We start from the raw sequence: 14,549 nt of genomic DNA on the forward strand, positions 1-14,549 counted from the left end.
ATTTCAGAGTGCTCTCATTTTATGGGCTCCTTAAACATGCCATCTCTTACTGTCTATTCTTATGACTCTTCCAGTGCTTCTCCCAGGGACCCATAAAAAAAAAAAAAAACGGACCTGCTAACCAATTAATAACAGACACTTGTAACATCAGGATAGGTTCATTAGATGTATGGACAATGGGTCTAACCCAGCAAAAGACAGAATAGTTCAGTGATTCTAACAAACGTCCCAGGAGGCTGATACAGTAGCTCACAGTACGCTATAGGCAATCTGTCCGTTTCTTTGTCCTTGAACTCTAGCTTGGTAGCTCTCAGGGAAAGAAGGAAAGAAGAGGGGAGGGAAGGATGAGCAGGATGTGTTGGGCTCCCTTTGCAGCGCTGTCCTATTCCCCTGCCGGCAGGTGATTGATCTTGGGGTTTGTGTACATTGAGAGGATGAAGAAAACCAGCTATTATGTAACTGCATAGCAGCAGTTCAGATGAGAATCTGAGACGGAGGTGTGACGAAATCCCATATGTCTTTTTGAAAATGTAGGGTACGTGATACTGAATTAAAACAGATTTATCCTCTCAAAGAGTAACCAACAGCTGTACTTCTTGACCACATCTTGCTCACAGCTGGAATCAGTACTGCACGTGGACAAGAAAGTCATTTGAAAATCTAGTTGAGTGAGTTTCTTGCAAGTCCATTAATCTTTTGTGGCCCAAAGACTTCGACATATTTTTATAACTCCTCCAACAAAAGGCAAGAAGGAGCATGATGGCATTAAAAATGCTATGAAAATTACCTATAGGATGCTCTTGCCAAAAGGTAGATCAACACTAAAAAAGGAAACACTTCAAAGTAGTGTATTGGGTCTGATTCTTATTTGCATTTCACCTTTTTATACTATTTATATTGGCAGCTTGGAATTACCTCAAAAGATAGTAAATTATAATTTAAGTGCTTTAATATCCCTTTACATCCTTTATCGATGAAAAGTCATCCTGACATAAAAGAGGTTCTGATATTTTCTACCTTTAAATGATTTTTTTTGTATAGATTTTAACCTCAAGATTTCTTACATTTTTCCAAAATAGCTACTATATGTGTGAAAAACAAGATACGTTACTTCTTGAACAGTCTGCTTTACAAAGAACTGAGCTTACGCTCCAAGAGCACATTATGTAAATGAACAGCTTGCTCTGTATGTAAATAGCTAAGAGTCAAGAGTTTCTGGTGAGTCTGAGGACTGAGGTCTGAAAGGTATTTACCTTGACAGACAGGTTTGTTAAAAGCACATTTTTAAGTCTGAGAAGGAAAGTAGATCCTATTAAAAAAAATAAAAAAATAAAAAAAAATCCAAAGCTTTAAACTTTTTGAGCAGTTGGAAATAATGATTCTTTTTTATTTTCTTACAATTCAGTCTCCTTGGAATGAACTGTAAAAGTCTCTTTGATGGAAAGCTTGTTTATATGTGGAGGTTTTCCAGCAATTTGCGCTTAACTGTTTCCATAGTGTATGAAAGCTGGCAGGAATAGGATAAGCTCAAGACTTTGACATAGACAAGCACGTTAGTCTGGGATAACATGATTAGGGGTGCTTGAAGGCTTGAACACAGGCAGGAAGACAGCTCAGGAGTACAGGGCCTTAGCTCATCTTGCAGAAGTACCTGTGCCACGGGAGGTACTGGTGTTGAAAGGGCTGGAAAGGTGTTTCAAATCACCGTGGCACGAGATGCCGTGGCTGGCAGTGGCTTACATCAGCTCTCTGCCAGGAGGGCTTTCCCTACACTGAGGGGAATTTCTGGCTGCCCCTTTTTGGGATTCTTCTGGCTGGTTTTCAGTGAGGGATTACAAAGCAGCTGGAAACCTTTATGTCTTGAACTGCCGATTCTGGAAACCCTATACTTATTTATTAGCATCTGAGTGATCTCTGTCTATGATCTTTGTACTGTAGTGTCATGTGGGAGCCTGGTGTTTGGGATGTGAGCTTGTCCCTTATTGCTCTGAAGGAAACAGCTCCTACCAGCACAATGCAGGGAAGTAGCATTGGCATGCTCTGAAGGGAACCTCGTAAACTTCTTCAGTAGAGAAAAAACTTGGCTCATGGTGAAGTAAACGAAGGTGGTGCAGGAGGGAAGTAAGGAGGGAAAATGAGGACATCTTCATCTCTGGCACAGACAGTCCCACCTAACCCAAAGCGATTAAACACAACCTGCAACTGCAACTGGCAATAGGGAGGGGCGAGGAGAACTGTATGAGCATTTGTTTGAATGCAAGAAGACAGTAAAAAGAACTAAAAAATCCTTCATTTCAGTCAAGTAGAAGACTTAAAGCTCATTTCAGACAGAAGAATCCAAAATTTTACTCTAAGCCCACTGAAATATCCTTTCTGCCTTCACCATCCCCAAACTCTGGTACCCCTCAATCTGCCCCACTCATACAGAAGTCGGAGTTAGGAATAGAATATGCTGACAAAGCAAACGTTATGGCCCTGGGGACAAATTTTAGGGAGAGTAAAAGCATTTGCCTTTGCAATAGTGGAATGCAGAGGCTGAGAGTGGGAACAACATCAGAGAGAGGCTGGCTCTATCTCTTTGTCAGATTGACACCACTGGCGCTCTGTAAGAAACTTTTCCATTATTGGTACCTTTTTTTTTCACTTGAAGCAAAAACGGTTTCTGTCATACATTTGAGGAAACAATGATAAACACGTGCCCACCCTGCTACAAATCACTTGCAAAGCTGTGCATACTTTAATGGAGGAAATGGGAGTTGTCGAAAGCTGACCTCTTTACCACTCCACCTTCACTAACACACAGCATTTTAAGCTGGTGTTACCAGTTTTTACAGTTCAGATATTCTGACCAAATCTATTCAATCCCCTATTCCCAGTAAACTGAACAGGATATTAAAAAGATGCCATGAAGGATCTGGAAGCAGAAAAGTAAGGATTTTAAAAGCTGCTAGTTACTGTATTGATTAAGTAGAAAGGACGTGCTGCCAGTGACAACTTGTTCCTCTCTTTTCAAGCTCATGGTAGTAGTTTACTTAACCCTGTTTTGAGAAAACTTGCTAGAAAACAATGTTGCAAAACTGCCAGCTCTCTGGTGGACAAAACTGGCAAACCTGTCTGTTTTGTGAAACCACAGACATTAAGAGTGAATGTGCCTGTGTGGCTTGTTTTTGTCTTCCGCAGGTTTGCAAACAAACTGTATTGCTAAGATGCCATTCTAACAAAATTCACTGTTTGATTAAGATAGTTTAATTTTGTCACATTTACCATTTGCTGATGCAAAAGGAAATCTTGTTCTCTGCTTTGTCTACATGTGGATGAAAGGAATAAAATATTTACTGTATAGAGCTGAAAGACCAGATGCTTCTTTACTTCAGAGACTTTTAGGGACTGGGGAGTCAGGAAGCTGCAATTCATTATTTTGTCTCTGGCATGAAATTTAGGCATGGAATTTTTTTTTTCTTTTTTTTTTTTTAATAAGAAAAAAACTCTTTTTTATACCTGGTTGTAATGTATTGTCTATTACTGTCGGCTTTTCTGTGTTCAGCACTGTAGTTCCACCTGGAAAAGAAATTATGTATATCATGATACGTGCGACACAACAAAGGACACAGCGGTCATTAGGAACATCCTACATATAAATCTGAAATATGACCACCTTTATTAGACATGAAGGCAACTGAGTACCTTAAGCATGAAAATATGACATCACATTTCTGGTTTTCTTTACAAAAACAAAACAAAACAAAAAAACACCACCAAAGCAATAAAACCCAACGAACAGGCCAAAAAACACCCCACCTAAAACTCAAATAAAGCTTTCTACGTTTTGAGTCCTCGCAAACACCAACTAATCAATCTCCATCGTGCCCTTACGGTTGTCCTCACTTTACAGACAGTGATTTGTCAAAATCAGATGGGATGTCAGTGACTGATCTCCCTAGCCCCCATGACACTCACGAATCTGTGCATTCAGCAAGCACATGCTTGCCATATCAGACACCTGGGGTCCTCCAGCCCCTGCACCGCTTCACAACCACTTTGTGAGGCCAGCTTGCAGATGAGCTGCATAGGAATTGCCTAGCTTTTGGCTGCTCTTTAGGCAGGTTTCACTTCTGTCTCAAAGAGCAGGGGAAATTAAGAACTTTGTCTTATTCTTCAAGTAGATGAACATGAGATGAGAGGGGTCATGGCCCTCTCTCTATGCTCACTAATTGATATTTTAAAAATACTTGACTTTTTAAAGGTAAGCCTCATATTGATAAAGGAAACAAAAAGTAAACTAGTGCAATTATAAATGCACAGCGGGGTGCTGATTACCAGTCACTGGCTTTTCTCTTCTCCAGCAAGCAAGTACTTAAAGCATTATAGAAAGGATGAGTATGATGACTTCCAGTGAGAATGAATGCCCAAGCTATATCAGCTTTATGTTTGTGAGAGTGATCTGATGGGAAATGCTATAAGACACGCAAATAGAGTAGCTCTGTATGGGGTCCAAATAGAGCAGGAAGGAATCTGGCCTACAAAACAATTATAGTTAATTGCAAGGGAGGCTTCATTGTGATACTCACATATGTGCAAGTACCATCAGGGAAGTGACTCAAGCAGCCGTACCCATGAGAATGCTGGCACTGCACTCAAGGGGAGTGGAGGAAAGAGGGGATGGCACTGATGCCTTGCTCTGCCATCTTTCATGGGCTGTGAGACTTACATACTTTCAGTCTATGCATTTTGAGGGAATGTTTGCAGTAAATTTATTGGTAAAATCACTTCTGTGCATTTTTTGTGTTGTATGTGACATCAAACATAAAACGTAACATTACTGCTGTGCCTGGAACAATTGAGCCAGGGTTTCTAGGTGGGGTCGTAAATTATACAGAAGTGCCAGCACTCTGTAGAAGGGCAGTGTAATAATTTTCAATGTGAGTAGTGAAATAGGTTCAGTTACCAGAAAATCTGGTGCTCAGGAAGGGTGATGGCTGCTCCCTTGTCTTAGAGATTATAAACTGCTCCCTAAGCACAGCCTGCAAAAACTGCCGGAGGGAGTTTCTTCTGCTCAATAACCTTTCCCTGAGGGACATGTGGGATGCAGTCCTGAACAGCTTGAAGTGCAGAGACTATTAGTGAGTGAACAGGAAGGTGCTTGCACAGATCTGTCTCCTTGCCCTCACACAGACTCTACCTATTGGGTCTTGCAAGCCAGCCTTCATCACAGAGCTTTGCAGGAAGCCCCAGGGTTTTCTGACCTGGCTCTGCTTTCAGAAAAATTACAAAATTACAATGTTTAGTAATACTGAAAGCTTTCTGATCTACCTTAACACAATATGGACTATTTTATTAGACTTTCTACATGGCTCTTTTCACAGAGAATAAGATTCATCTGGAATACTGAGTTGAAAAGCAGTGACAGTGACCATGCAGCATCTTTTCTGCCCACAAATTGCTTTTCAATTTTTGATTTGCAGCATACATTTACGGGAGACATTGGCAAATCTCAGAAAGGGTCTGATGCTGAAACTGCACTTTCACTCATATCTGCTGTCAGATGTTCTACTTGACTGCTTCCAAAAAGTCAATCTCTCTCTTACCTAAGGTTTCTCAATGTCCTTGTGGACAGCTATTGTCAGGTTGTGGTGCTATTTTATGCCATAGACATAAGAAACAGTAAACTTTTATTAGATAAGTGCACCAGGGAGAGGTGATGAAATAACCAGTGTTGCTATGTCCAAAAATAAGCTCAGCTGCTACAGAAGTATGGATCTAGTACAAGAGCTTTCTGCAGTAAGTGACCTGCTTGAAGTGATCGAGAACGTAGTGATGGAGAATCAGCCGTCTCAGAAGGACAGTGGTTCTGTGCAGAAGTGAGAAAATATGAAATTTAAGAAGCTTTCTCCCTTCCACATGCAGATAGATAAACTTATGTCCTGTTTTCCTTTTAGTGATGGCAGCCCCTCTGTGGCTGTAATGCAGTGCTGATGGGGAAGGTCATGAAAATCTTTTTGGTGGCGTACATGTGAGAATACTTTGATAAATCAAATCTGCTTTGTTTCTGTGTGAGTAAGGTTTCGGGCTGAGATTTGAGTCCTGTGCTAAATTTTATGCATGGAAGAGTTTAACAACATGGAAGAACCTAAACAATATTTCATTTTGAGTTCTTCAACCTCAGACAATAAACCTCAAAAGGTTTATCCAGTTTTGTTCTTAGTAAGAGAAAGTTTAATCATGACATTATGATTAGACAGAATTCCTGATAAAAAAAAGCCCTCTGCTCCAGCTAGTCGCTATTATTTGCTTCCAAAATTACATAGCTGAGAAAACAATCAAAAGTATTGTCACATGTAAAAGGCAGATGCCTCTGTTTTGACAGCACCGACAATATAAACTGCATACCAATGTCCGTTTATGCTGAGTGATTAAATCAGTACAAATGTTTAGCTGGTTACTGGTGATGAATATGAGCTACAATGAAGCTGCAATGAAATGAGGATGGTTTCTGCACCTGTCAGTTGGTAGTCATCACCTGTGCCACTGTGACAGTTCGCCTGGTCATCATCACACTCATCTACGGGCTTGCCTTCAGAAACAGTAGGGACAGCCGTTGGAGCTGAAAGAAAATCCAGTTGTTAGTTAAAAAGTGTGCTGCAGAATCAGCATGCAATTGGCAGTAACATCTTGATGAGCACCATACGGTGTTTTCTTGTGCTGTTTTTGAGAGAAGGAGCAACTCCACAGGTTAGTTAATATTTCTTTGCAATGGGCAGTACTTGTTCTTCCTCTTGCACTAAGGCACTCTGCTGTATGTGAGCTCAAGGGCTGGATGGAGTTGGACAGTAAAGCCCTGTACTATCTGTTCATTGGCTGATGACACCTTATTGTTTCTACAAACAAGGAGTGAAGGGATGGAAGTCTCAAGGTTGGGTAAAAAGCCCATAATCTTATCATGTGGCTGAAGTGCTCATGAGTAGGCCTGTACAGAGCAGTATGAGGGGTGCAGTCAGGGTGGTAGTTCTCCAGCACCTACCACACTGCCAAAGAAATCTCCACATAGCACGTGTAAGGGAGGAAATGTCTGAGCAGACAGTAACAGTAGCAGGAAGGCAGTGTGATGTGGAATCACTTTGTGCTCACTGAGAAGGTCTGCAAGGAGTTTCTTTTGTTCTTGTTTTAGTTATAAATAAGTAAGACATCAATGATGTCAGTCATCCCTCCTGGCCACCTGCTTGCTTCTCACTGGTGATGACTTTCCGGTAGCTGCTGCACAACCAGTAGAAGTCTGACCTTTGTTATTGCAATTAAGACCTTGAGATTTGTGCAAGGTGCCAGAAAACATATCTAAATCCCAGTGTCTGCAAAACATATAACATCTGGAAAATCAGGATACAAGTTATGTTTTATGCTGGAAGTATATTTCCTCTTCTTAAGATAACCAGTCTGGGAATGTGGTCCAGGCTTTTGCCTGTTTTCAACTACTGCTATTTTCATTAACAATGTTTTACTGTGATTATAGCTCTATAATAATGCTTCACTTCCTTGGATTCTTCTTTGCCCTTCTACTGCCTCCAGAGCCCACTGTCCACATAAGATCTTATGCACTGAATTCATGGCCTGAAAATGTCAGTAGGGATGCCAGTTTCTGCAGAAGCTCTATTCTGGGATGAAATGAAGCTTTTTTGGACCTCGACCTGTGCTTTACAGGTATAATCTAGCACTAAAGAAACATTTCTGTACCTGTTATAAATTATTCAGAGCATCTATTCCCCATAACTCCTTGAAAACCCCTCTGGGAGCTCCCTCTAGCTTTCTACATCAAGTTAAGTTTCTTATCTTGATCTTCATGCCCCTGTATAGCCTCAAGCTTGCCTATGTCTCTGCCATCAATTCACATAAGCCCCCTGGGATGCTTTGAAGACACAAAGCTTCCCCTTGCTCATTACTGCTGGAGAGCTGATTTTTACTCCTGTCTGTGCCTATCTCCATGCCTCTTTTCTCAGCTCAACACCTATCCTCCTCAGTAAATCTCAAGTGATTTCTCTTCATTCAACTCCCTCCTTAAGATACAGTTATACAACAAATTTTTCTTATTATGTTTCTCCTGAAGGTGAATGGAAATTGACCCTGCCTGTCCATGGACGACCTGCAGGTGAGCAACTTTCAGAAGTGCTCTAGAGTGGGAAGATGAATGCAAGTAGATGAGTCCCAGGGAAACAAAATACTTGGTGCTTCAGTTTGCCTATTTAGTCTTCTCTGGCTCCTCCACCTCACTGAGCCACATGTTCTTGTAAGGTGATCCATAAACTCACTTCTTGATGAGTAGGTGGCTACAGAACCCCCATAGCAGGAGGACATTACCCACAGGTTGTAAGTTTACACAGGGCAGGTGCTGAGTTTTCTTTTCTCTTTTCTGAGCAAGTAGTACAATAGTCTGCAGGAACCAAGAATTCTCACAGGAAATTAGGACTTCCTGCAGGAACTAAGAAGAATTTTCAAACTCCCAACTTTCTGGGCCAAGTAAAAAGCACACATTCAATTTGGCCTTCACTAAAAAAACAGCAGAGAGTTCAGCAGTTCTCACAGTAATGCTTCCCACTCCTCCACTGTGGGAATGAGACAGTGAGAGAGAAACAGAGGTGGAACAGTCATTCATCTTGGGAGCCTGTTCAGCGACTTCTTTCTGAGGTATCATATGAAACCCCTGATAATATGGTTTGTTATTAGCTGTGCATTGGTAAGCTCTGTGATTTATAAGACAAGCCACTGAACCTTCACCCATCAGATAATACTGTGAAATTCACATAGTGCTATCTGTAGTTATCTATGATGTTAAATAACTCTTGTTTATATAACAAAAATCAAAGCATAATAATACCTCATGTCATAGTCCAAGGATAAATGTCTAAACTTTGCTTTTCCTGGTCTTTCATCTCTTTACATACTGTTGCAAAATTAAAGCATGGTAGGGAACAAAAAGGACCTTCCTCACCCTTAAAAAGCAAGAACACAGACCCTGTCCAGACAAGTAATCACTGCCTACCATGTTGTCTGGTTGATTTTCACATCCTTTGAAGGAGCAAAAGGTATAATTTCTCCCTTTGCATTCTCATAAAATATCTCTCCCTGGGTTCTATCATGGTAACAGAAAATATAAGTTTCTGTCTTTATTTTCTCCTAATAGCTCTATGCTTCTCGAAAGAATAATCATAAGTTTGCTTGAGGGAACAGAAACCATGTGGAGAGTATCACTGTGATTCAACAAAGGATGGGAGAGAGAATAACATTTGTGCCTTCAGCATATTCGAACGTCTGCCCAGAAGGAACTGATTAGTCCAAGAAACAGCACTAATGGCAGTCATGGAAGCAAGAGTATGATGTTATGCCTGTACAAGAACAGCAGTGTTCAGCAGTAGTCCAAGTACAGAATGTCTGTCTGAAAATAATAAAGTGCATTCATCTCTAGCAGAGCAATTACCTTCAAGTTCACATCCCAGCAGCTCCATTCGAAGTCCCAATCCTGCGTGTGTGGCTCTCTCTGGGTAGACGCGGACGAATCTCGTCGATACAGGTTCAAAAGTCCGCAGTTCAGGTGTATCGTAGTTGGTGTTGCCTTCAAAAGTCTGCAAGGCATGACAGATGCTGCTTGTTAAAAAAGAAAAGATATTTCAACGTTTTCTTCATTCTCTAGTCTTTGAATTAGGTGAGAAGTAGGCCAGATTCTAACAATTTAATAAGTGTCAGACTTCCCCATCCTAAACGAGAATGGAAAATACACAGTTAAAGCTTCTCGGAGAAGTAATGCATTTCATTTTTCATAAACTCAGTAGCAACCAATCCATCAGGGTCATAACAAGAGCTGAGTGTTTAATGAGACGTGTTTTTAAATGACGCTCTGATCTGGGGTTTAACTGGGTGACATTTTCAACACTTCTTAGGGAAAAAAAATGACTGAGGTGAAGATCCTGTCACCTTTTAAGTGGCTGCAATAATAATCCAACTATTCAAGAGAAAATTTCAATCTGATTTCCCCCAGTGACAGAGTTTCACAAGTTGTAGTTATTTCAAAAGGCATAAATTAAACTCCAGTAACAGTAGCTGCAAGAGTTCTTCCAGGGAGACTGCTATTGAATAAGAATAGAAAGAAAGCAAGAAAAAAAGAAAAAAAGAAGGAATGAAAGAAAGAAGAAAGCTGCTTCCTGACAAAACTGCAATATAATATAATAATTTAACAGGTAAGGCAGGTCAGTGAAGGTACCTTTCAAACAAAAATCTCTTGTCTGAGTTGCACTCTGAGTTCTTTAGCCATAATATAGCTCTCAGTGGCATCTGTCTGATACCTTCAGTGTCTCCTTTCATTGACATTTTGTATAAGGGACAAGTTGTAATTCATACTTAAACGAACACCTTTATATTATATCCATGGAGATAATAGGTCCTTAGAATGAATTTGACTGTACAAAGAAATAGTCTTTTCCATGATGTGTTTACAAGCCTAGATGGCTAAAGAGAGTTATTTTTGGCCTAATTTTTAATTTCAGAAGGCCCTGTAGAGAATAAATAACAAAATATTAAATGTATATAAAAGAGGTAAAAGTAAAATGATTTCAGCTTTTCTTTCTGTTAATAGTTAAATTACAAATCAATACAAATAACCTTCTTTGACAATGTTAGAAGTGCTGCTACTTCCAATTCATAGCTGTGAGGTCTGAAGCTTTCTTCAGGAAGAAGTCAGCACCTGTCTTTCCTTCATTTTAGATGACAACAAAACCCGGCCCTCCTATTGAGCTGGGACAGAGAAAACTGAAGCCACAGGAAAAATTGGCTATATTGCCCAAGAGCACAGCTAAAACTGATAGCTGCTTGTGCTTTTAGTGCAGTCCTAAAAGCCTTGTTGTGTTTGCTTTACACTTGTTTCTACCGAACGGTCCAGAATCCCTTCTGGCCACTGGTTAGAGCGCCAGTCGCATAAGACAATGTTGCAGTCACATAAGCCAGTGTTGATGGGTGAAGTGATTTCTACGTAAATGCTTTTGCTATTATTTCTTAGTGAAGACTGTAACTCTGAGGTGGCTCAAGGGACACAGCCTGACCTCGTGTTCAGACAGTGCCTGGAAGAAAGTTGTCAAGAATTCACATGTATATGGCCTGTCAAGAACTAATTAACTTGCAATTACATATTATTAGATTTGAATTCCAATATAGGGCAAATGATCAAAAAAGCTCCCTACCGCATGTGAAAGAATGAATGCCATTTTATCTGCAGAAAATAGACAGACGTATCTGAGGAATTCTTGCTTCCTTTTTAATAGTAGTCTTAATAGCAACATATAATAACGACAACTGTTTTATAAAAGACATCAATACTGGAGTACTGACACATAGACATTAGAATTCAATAGGCATCTAGAATTATATTGAATCATAATTATATTGAATCATTGTCCTTTGTAGTGAAGAGCTGCCTGTGATTCAATTTTGACTGTTCATTTAAAATACATACTGATATTCTTTGTGGGGGAGGAGAGAGGAGTACACAGTAATACTTCACTTTGTGAGCATCTTTTATATATGCTATGTCACAAATCGATTTACTTTGTTACAAAGATAAGTACAATAAATGATCACAAAACAAAAGGGAATATAAATTAGCAAGAGGGGAAAAAAAAAGGTTTTCCCCAACAGATTTGTAAATCAAAATAAGTATGGCAGAGAAATTTAAAAAGGTTGTTCCAGTTGGCAGGACATTTAGAATTTTCATGTGCAGTAAATGACCAGAAGTGGTGTGAAAACCAAAAAAAGGTCATCAGTTGGCAAGAGGAAGGAGGAAAGAAGAATGAAAGACAAAGATGAATTTACAGAGTGAATTAGAGTAAGCCTGTGGAGAACAAAAACAAGTTGGATTTTGAAATGAATGAGGGGTTCTGCGTGGTTGTTTGAGGATTTGAGTGATATTCACTCCTTCAAGTGCTCGAGATAGGCTGAAGGGGGAAACATTCTGCACAGGCAAAAATAGCAGAAATTGGGTCAGCCAAAGAAAAAAGAGTTACGGTAGTCCTAAGGAAGGAGCTGCAGGCATGGATGACAAGATAGTATTGAGGTGATGTTTCATCCTTTGGACATATTCTGTTTTTACATTTAGCTTGTCGTTTCTCTTCTCTTTCCTTGCATGCAGTTGTTTGTTTATTGAAAGTCAAGACTTTAACCAAGTGAAATGATGTGTTTCATTTCATAAAATGGGGCTGTTTCTAATCCACGTTCCTGCTGTGACTCATTATAGCATTCTGTCCTATCCAGCTCTACTTACATTTAAAAATGCTACATTCCAGTATTAACATTTTAAATCCTTCAGACTCCCAAATCATAGGATTTATTTAATTCTCTTTTAAGAAAACTAGTACTTTGGAGGAAAGTTTATTAAATGTCTTGAATTTTTGGGAAGGATTATAATTAGGCCGCAAGAGATTTGAATTCCAGCCCTCCTCATTCCACTAACCTTTGAAAGTTAATTTCTGGTAGTGATGAAAGCTGAGGATGGGCTCAGTGTGTTAGTTAGCACTCTAGTTTTCTTGTCAAACTGCTAACTTCTGACAATGATGGCAAGTGCTTGTATTAGAAAACAGAAAGCCATGCAGCAGACGGCGCACTGCTTTGAAAGCATATGGCATTATTTTTTCCCTCATTGAGCCCCAGCGTAGAAGTACATGTCAAAACAACATCTATTTTAGAAAGAAAATGGTTAGATCCCATTGTTGATTTACACTCTCTTCACACTTTATGATGAAGTCAAAACTCATGGTAACAAGAGAAAGGAGCTGATTGCAAAGGCTGAATTCATTTAGTTTTAATCCTCGTAACAAATGACGAAAAGTGAGATTCAGTGAGATTAAAACAGGAGTGAAGGAAGCCCAATATTTACCAAATATGCCTGGAAAAGCCACATCCATGGGCACACTCAGCTTCTCCATTAAAGAAACACAGGTTTGCCCGACTGGTGAGTCTATATAGCAAAACAGCTTTTACATCGACTTTTCAGACTAGCACTGCTAAGATATGGAGCAACTCTCAAGGTTTCTGTTTGCCAAGCACCATAATGATTTGGCTTTTAAGGAAACGTTTTTGGTTTATCTGATTCCCTGATCTTTCCAATACTGTAGTACCAGTACTGCATGCTCCTTTCCTGAACGAAAAGGAAGACTGAAAAAAATTGTGCTTCTCAAGGCAAAAATGGACTCTGTGAGCAACAATAGCAAATCTGTATGGAAAGCAATAAAAAGGATTTGGGGTAAACATGTTAAACAGTGCATATGATGTTCTGAAGAGAGTGCATTCAAAGACAAAAAAAAAAGACATGTACATTCCCAGAAACATTTCTGGAGTACACTCATTTTCTTTTCCTCAGCACTTAACCCAGAAATTCATATGACCCATCCCTGGAAATATCATCTTGTGGTTTCTGCTTCTATGTACCAGCTGCCTCTTATTCCCAAGCATGTATCAAGGTGCTTCACCAGTAATCTCCACTGGTACATTCCACCTAGGATGGGATAATGTCAAAAACCACATCATTTTCTTTCAGTTCAGCTTCGATCAGACCATTGTGGAGAGCCTGTGTAGCTCTCAAAGCAGGCAGCTCAGAAATTCAGCAGGTATCCTAGAGAGTTAAATCCTCATTCCATAGATCAAAAGAAAAAAAACAAAAACAAAAAACCAGCAAAGGAAACGTAACTCTGTATCTCAAATGAGCTCACTCACTGTCAACGGAAAAAAAATGCAGAGGTAACTACTTTTTTGGCTGTGCTGGGTATTACCATTACATGTGATTCTGGAATAACCTAGAGGCCACACAGGCACACTACTCCTGTCAGAAGTCTTCTGAACTAGATGCTGAACAAACAAAACCTTTGCCGTGGTGTTTGATGTCATGGGATGATGGTACATGGTACATGGTGTATGGGCTTTGTACCATTTCCACAGCAACCAATTTGGTGTTTTTGTCCTAGGAGTCCTACCTTAGCTTCAACCCAAAAACGCGCCTTTCCTCAGATCAGACATGAATGTATAAAAATTTACTGCAAGCTCTTCCCTATACAGAGCATTCCTCCTTACCTTTATCTTTTTCTTGCTGGAATCCATGATCATTTTCCAATCTGATCCATTGTTGCTGTAGCCAATTTTGAATTTTTTCATGAACACTTTGTTTTCTCGGTGCTTGCCTCCTTGGACAATAATGCCCCTCACTTTCTTTTCTTCACCAAGGTCTATTTGAAGCCATTCATTTGTATATGGATGAGTAGTTGGTGGCAGTGCCCAGCCTGAACGGCTTGTTATAAGGCGAGCATTTTCTGGGATCCAGTTTCTATCAACTTGAGTAGATGCAGTAATCTGAGAGTCAGGTATGAGCCCAGACACCATGCCCAGCATCCCAGAGCAAGGATAATCTACAGAGAAAAAAACAAATGAACTAAACTGTTAAACTGAACAAGCACCAAAGCAGAAACAGGCCATATCGATCATTTCAACTCTGATAAGCTATTTATTACTTTCTTACATGAAAAATAATC

The 14,549-nt window shown here is 39.9% G+C and overlaps 1 protein-coding gene across 2 annotated transcripts in view; it reads right to left on the bottom strand.

Moving 5' to 3' along the window:
- Positions 1 to 14,549, bottom strand: part of NRP1 (neuropilin 1) — a 109,177-nt gene that overhangs the window by 13,694 nt on the left and 80,934 nt on the right. The window contains exons 9-12 of one of the 2 annotated variants that reach the window (XM_042888156.1): positions 14,095 to 14,426; positions 9,464 to 9,608; positions 6,497 to 6,601; positions 3,499 to 3,558 (exon numbers count right to left, since the gene is read on the bottom strand). In XM_042888156.1, coding sequence (XP_042744090.1) covers positions 3,499 to 3,558; positions 6,497 to 6,601; positions 9,464 to 9,608; positions 14,095 to 14,426 — 642 coding nt within the window. The remainder of the gene's footprint in view (positions 1 to 3,498; positions 3,559 to 6,496; positions 6,602 to 9,463; positions 9,609 to 14,094; positions 14,427 to 14,549) is intronic. The other variant, XM_042888157.1, reaches the window with a different exon arrangement.

This window comes from Lagopus leucura, unplaced genomic scaffold (genome assembly GCF_019238085.1).
Source record: "Lagopus leucura isolate 7727_CA_CO unplaced genomic scaffold, USGS_WTPT01 Super-Scaffold_100157, whole genome shotgun sequence".
Classification (NCBI taxonomy): domain Eukaryota; kingdom Metazoa; phylum Chordata; class Aves; order Galliformes; family Phasianidae; genus Lagopus; species Lagopus leucura.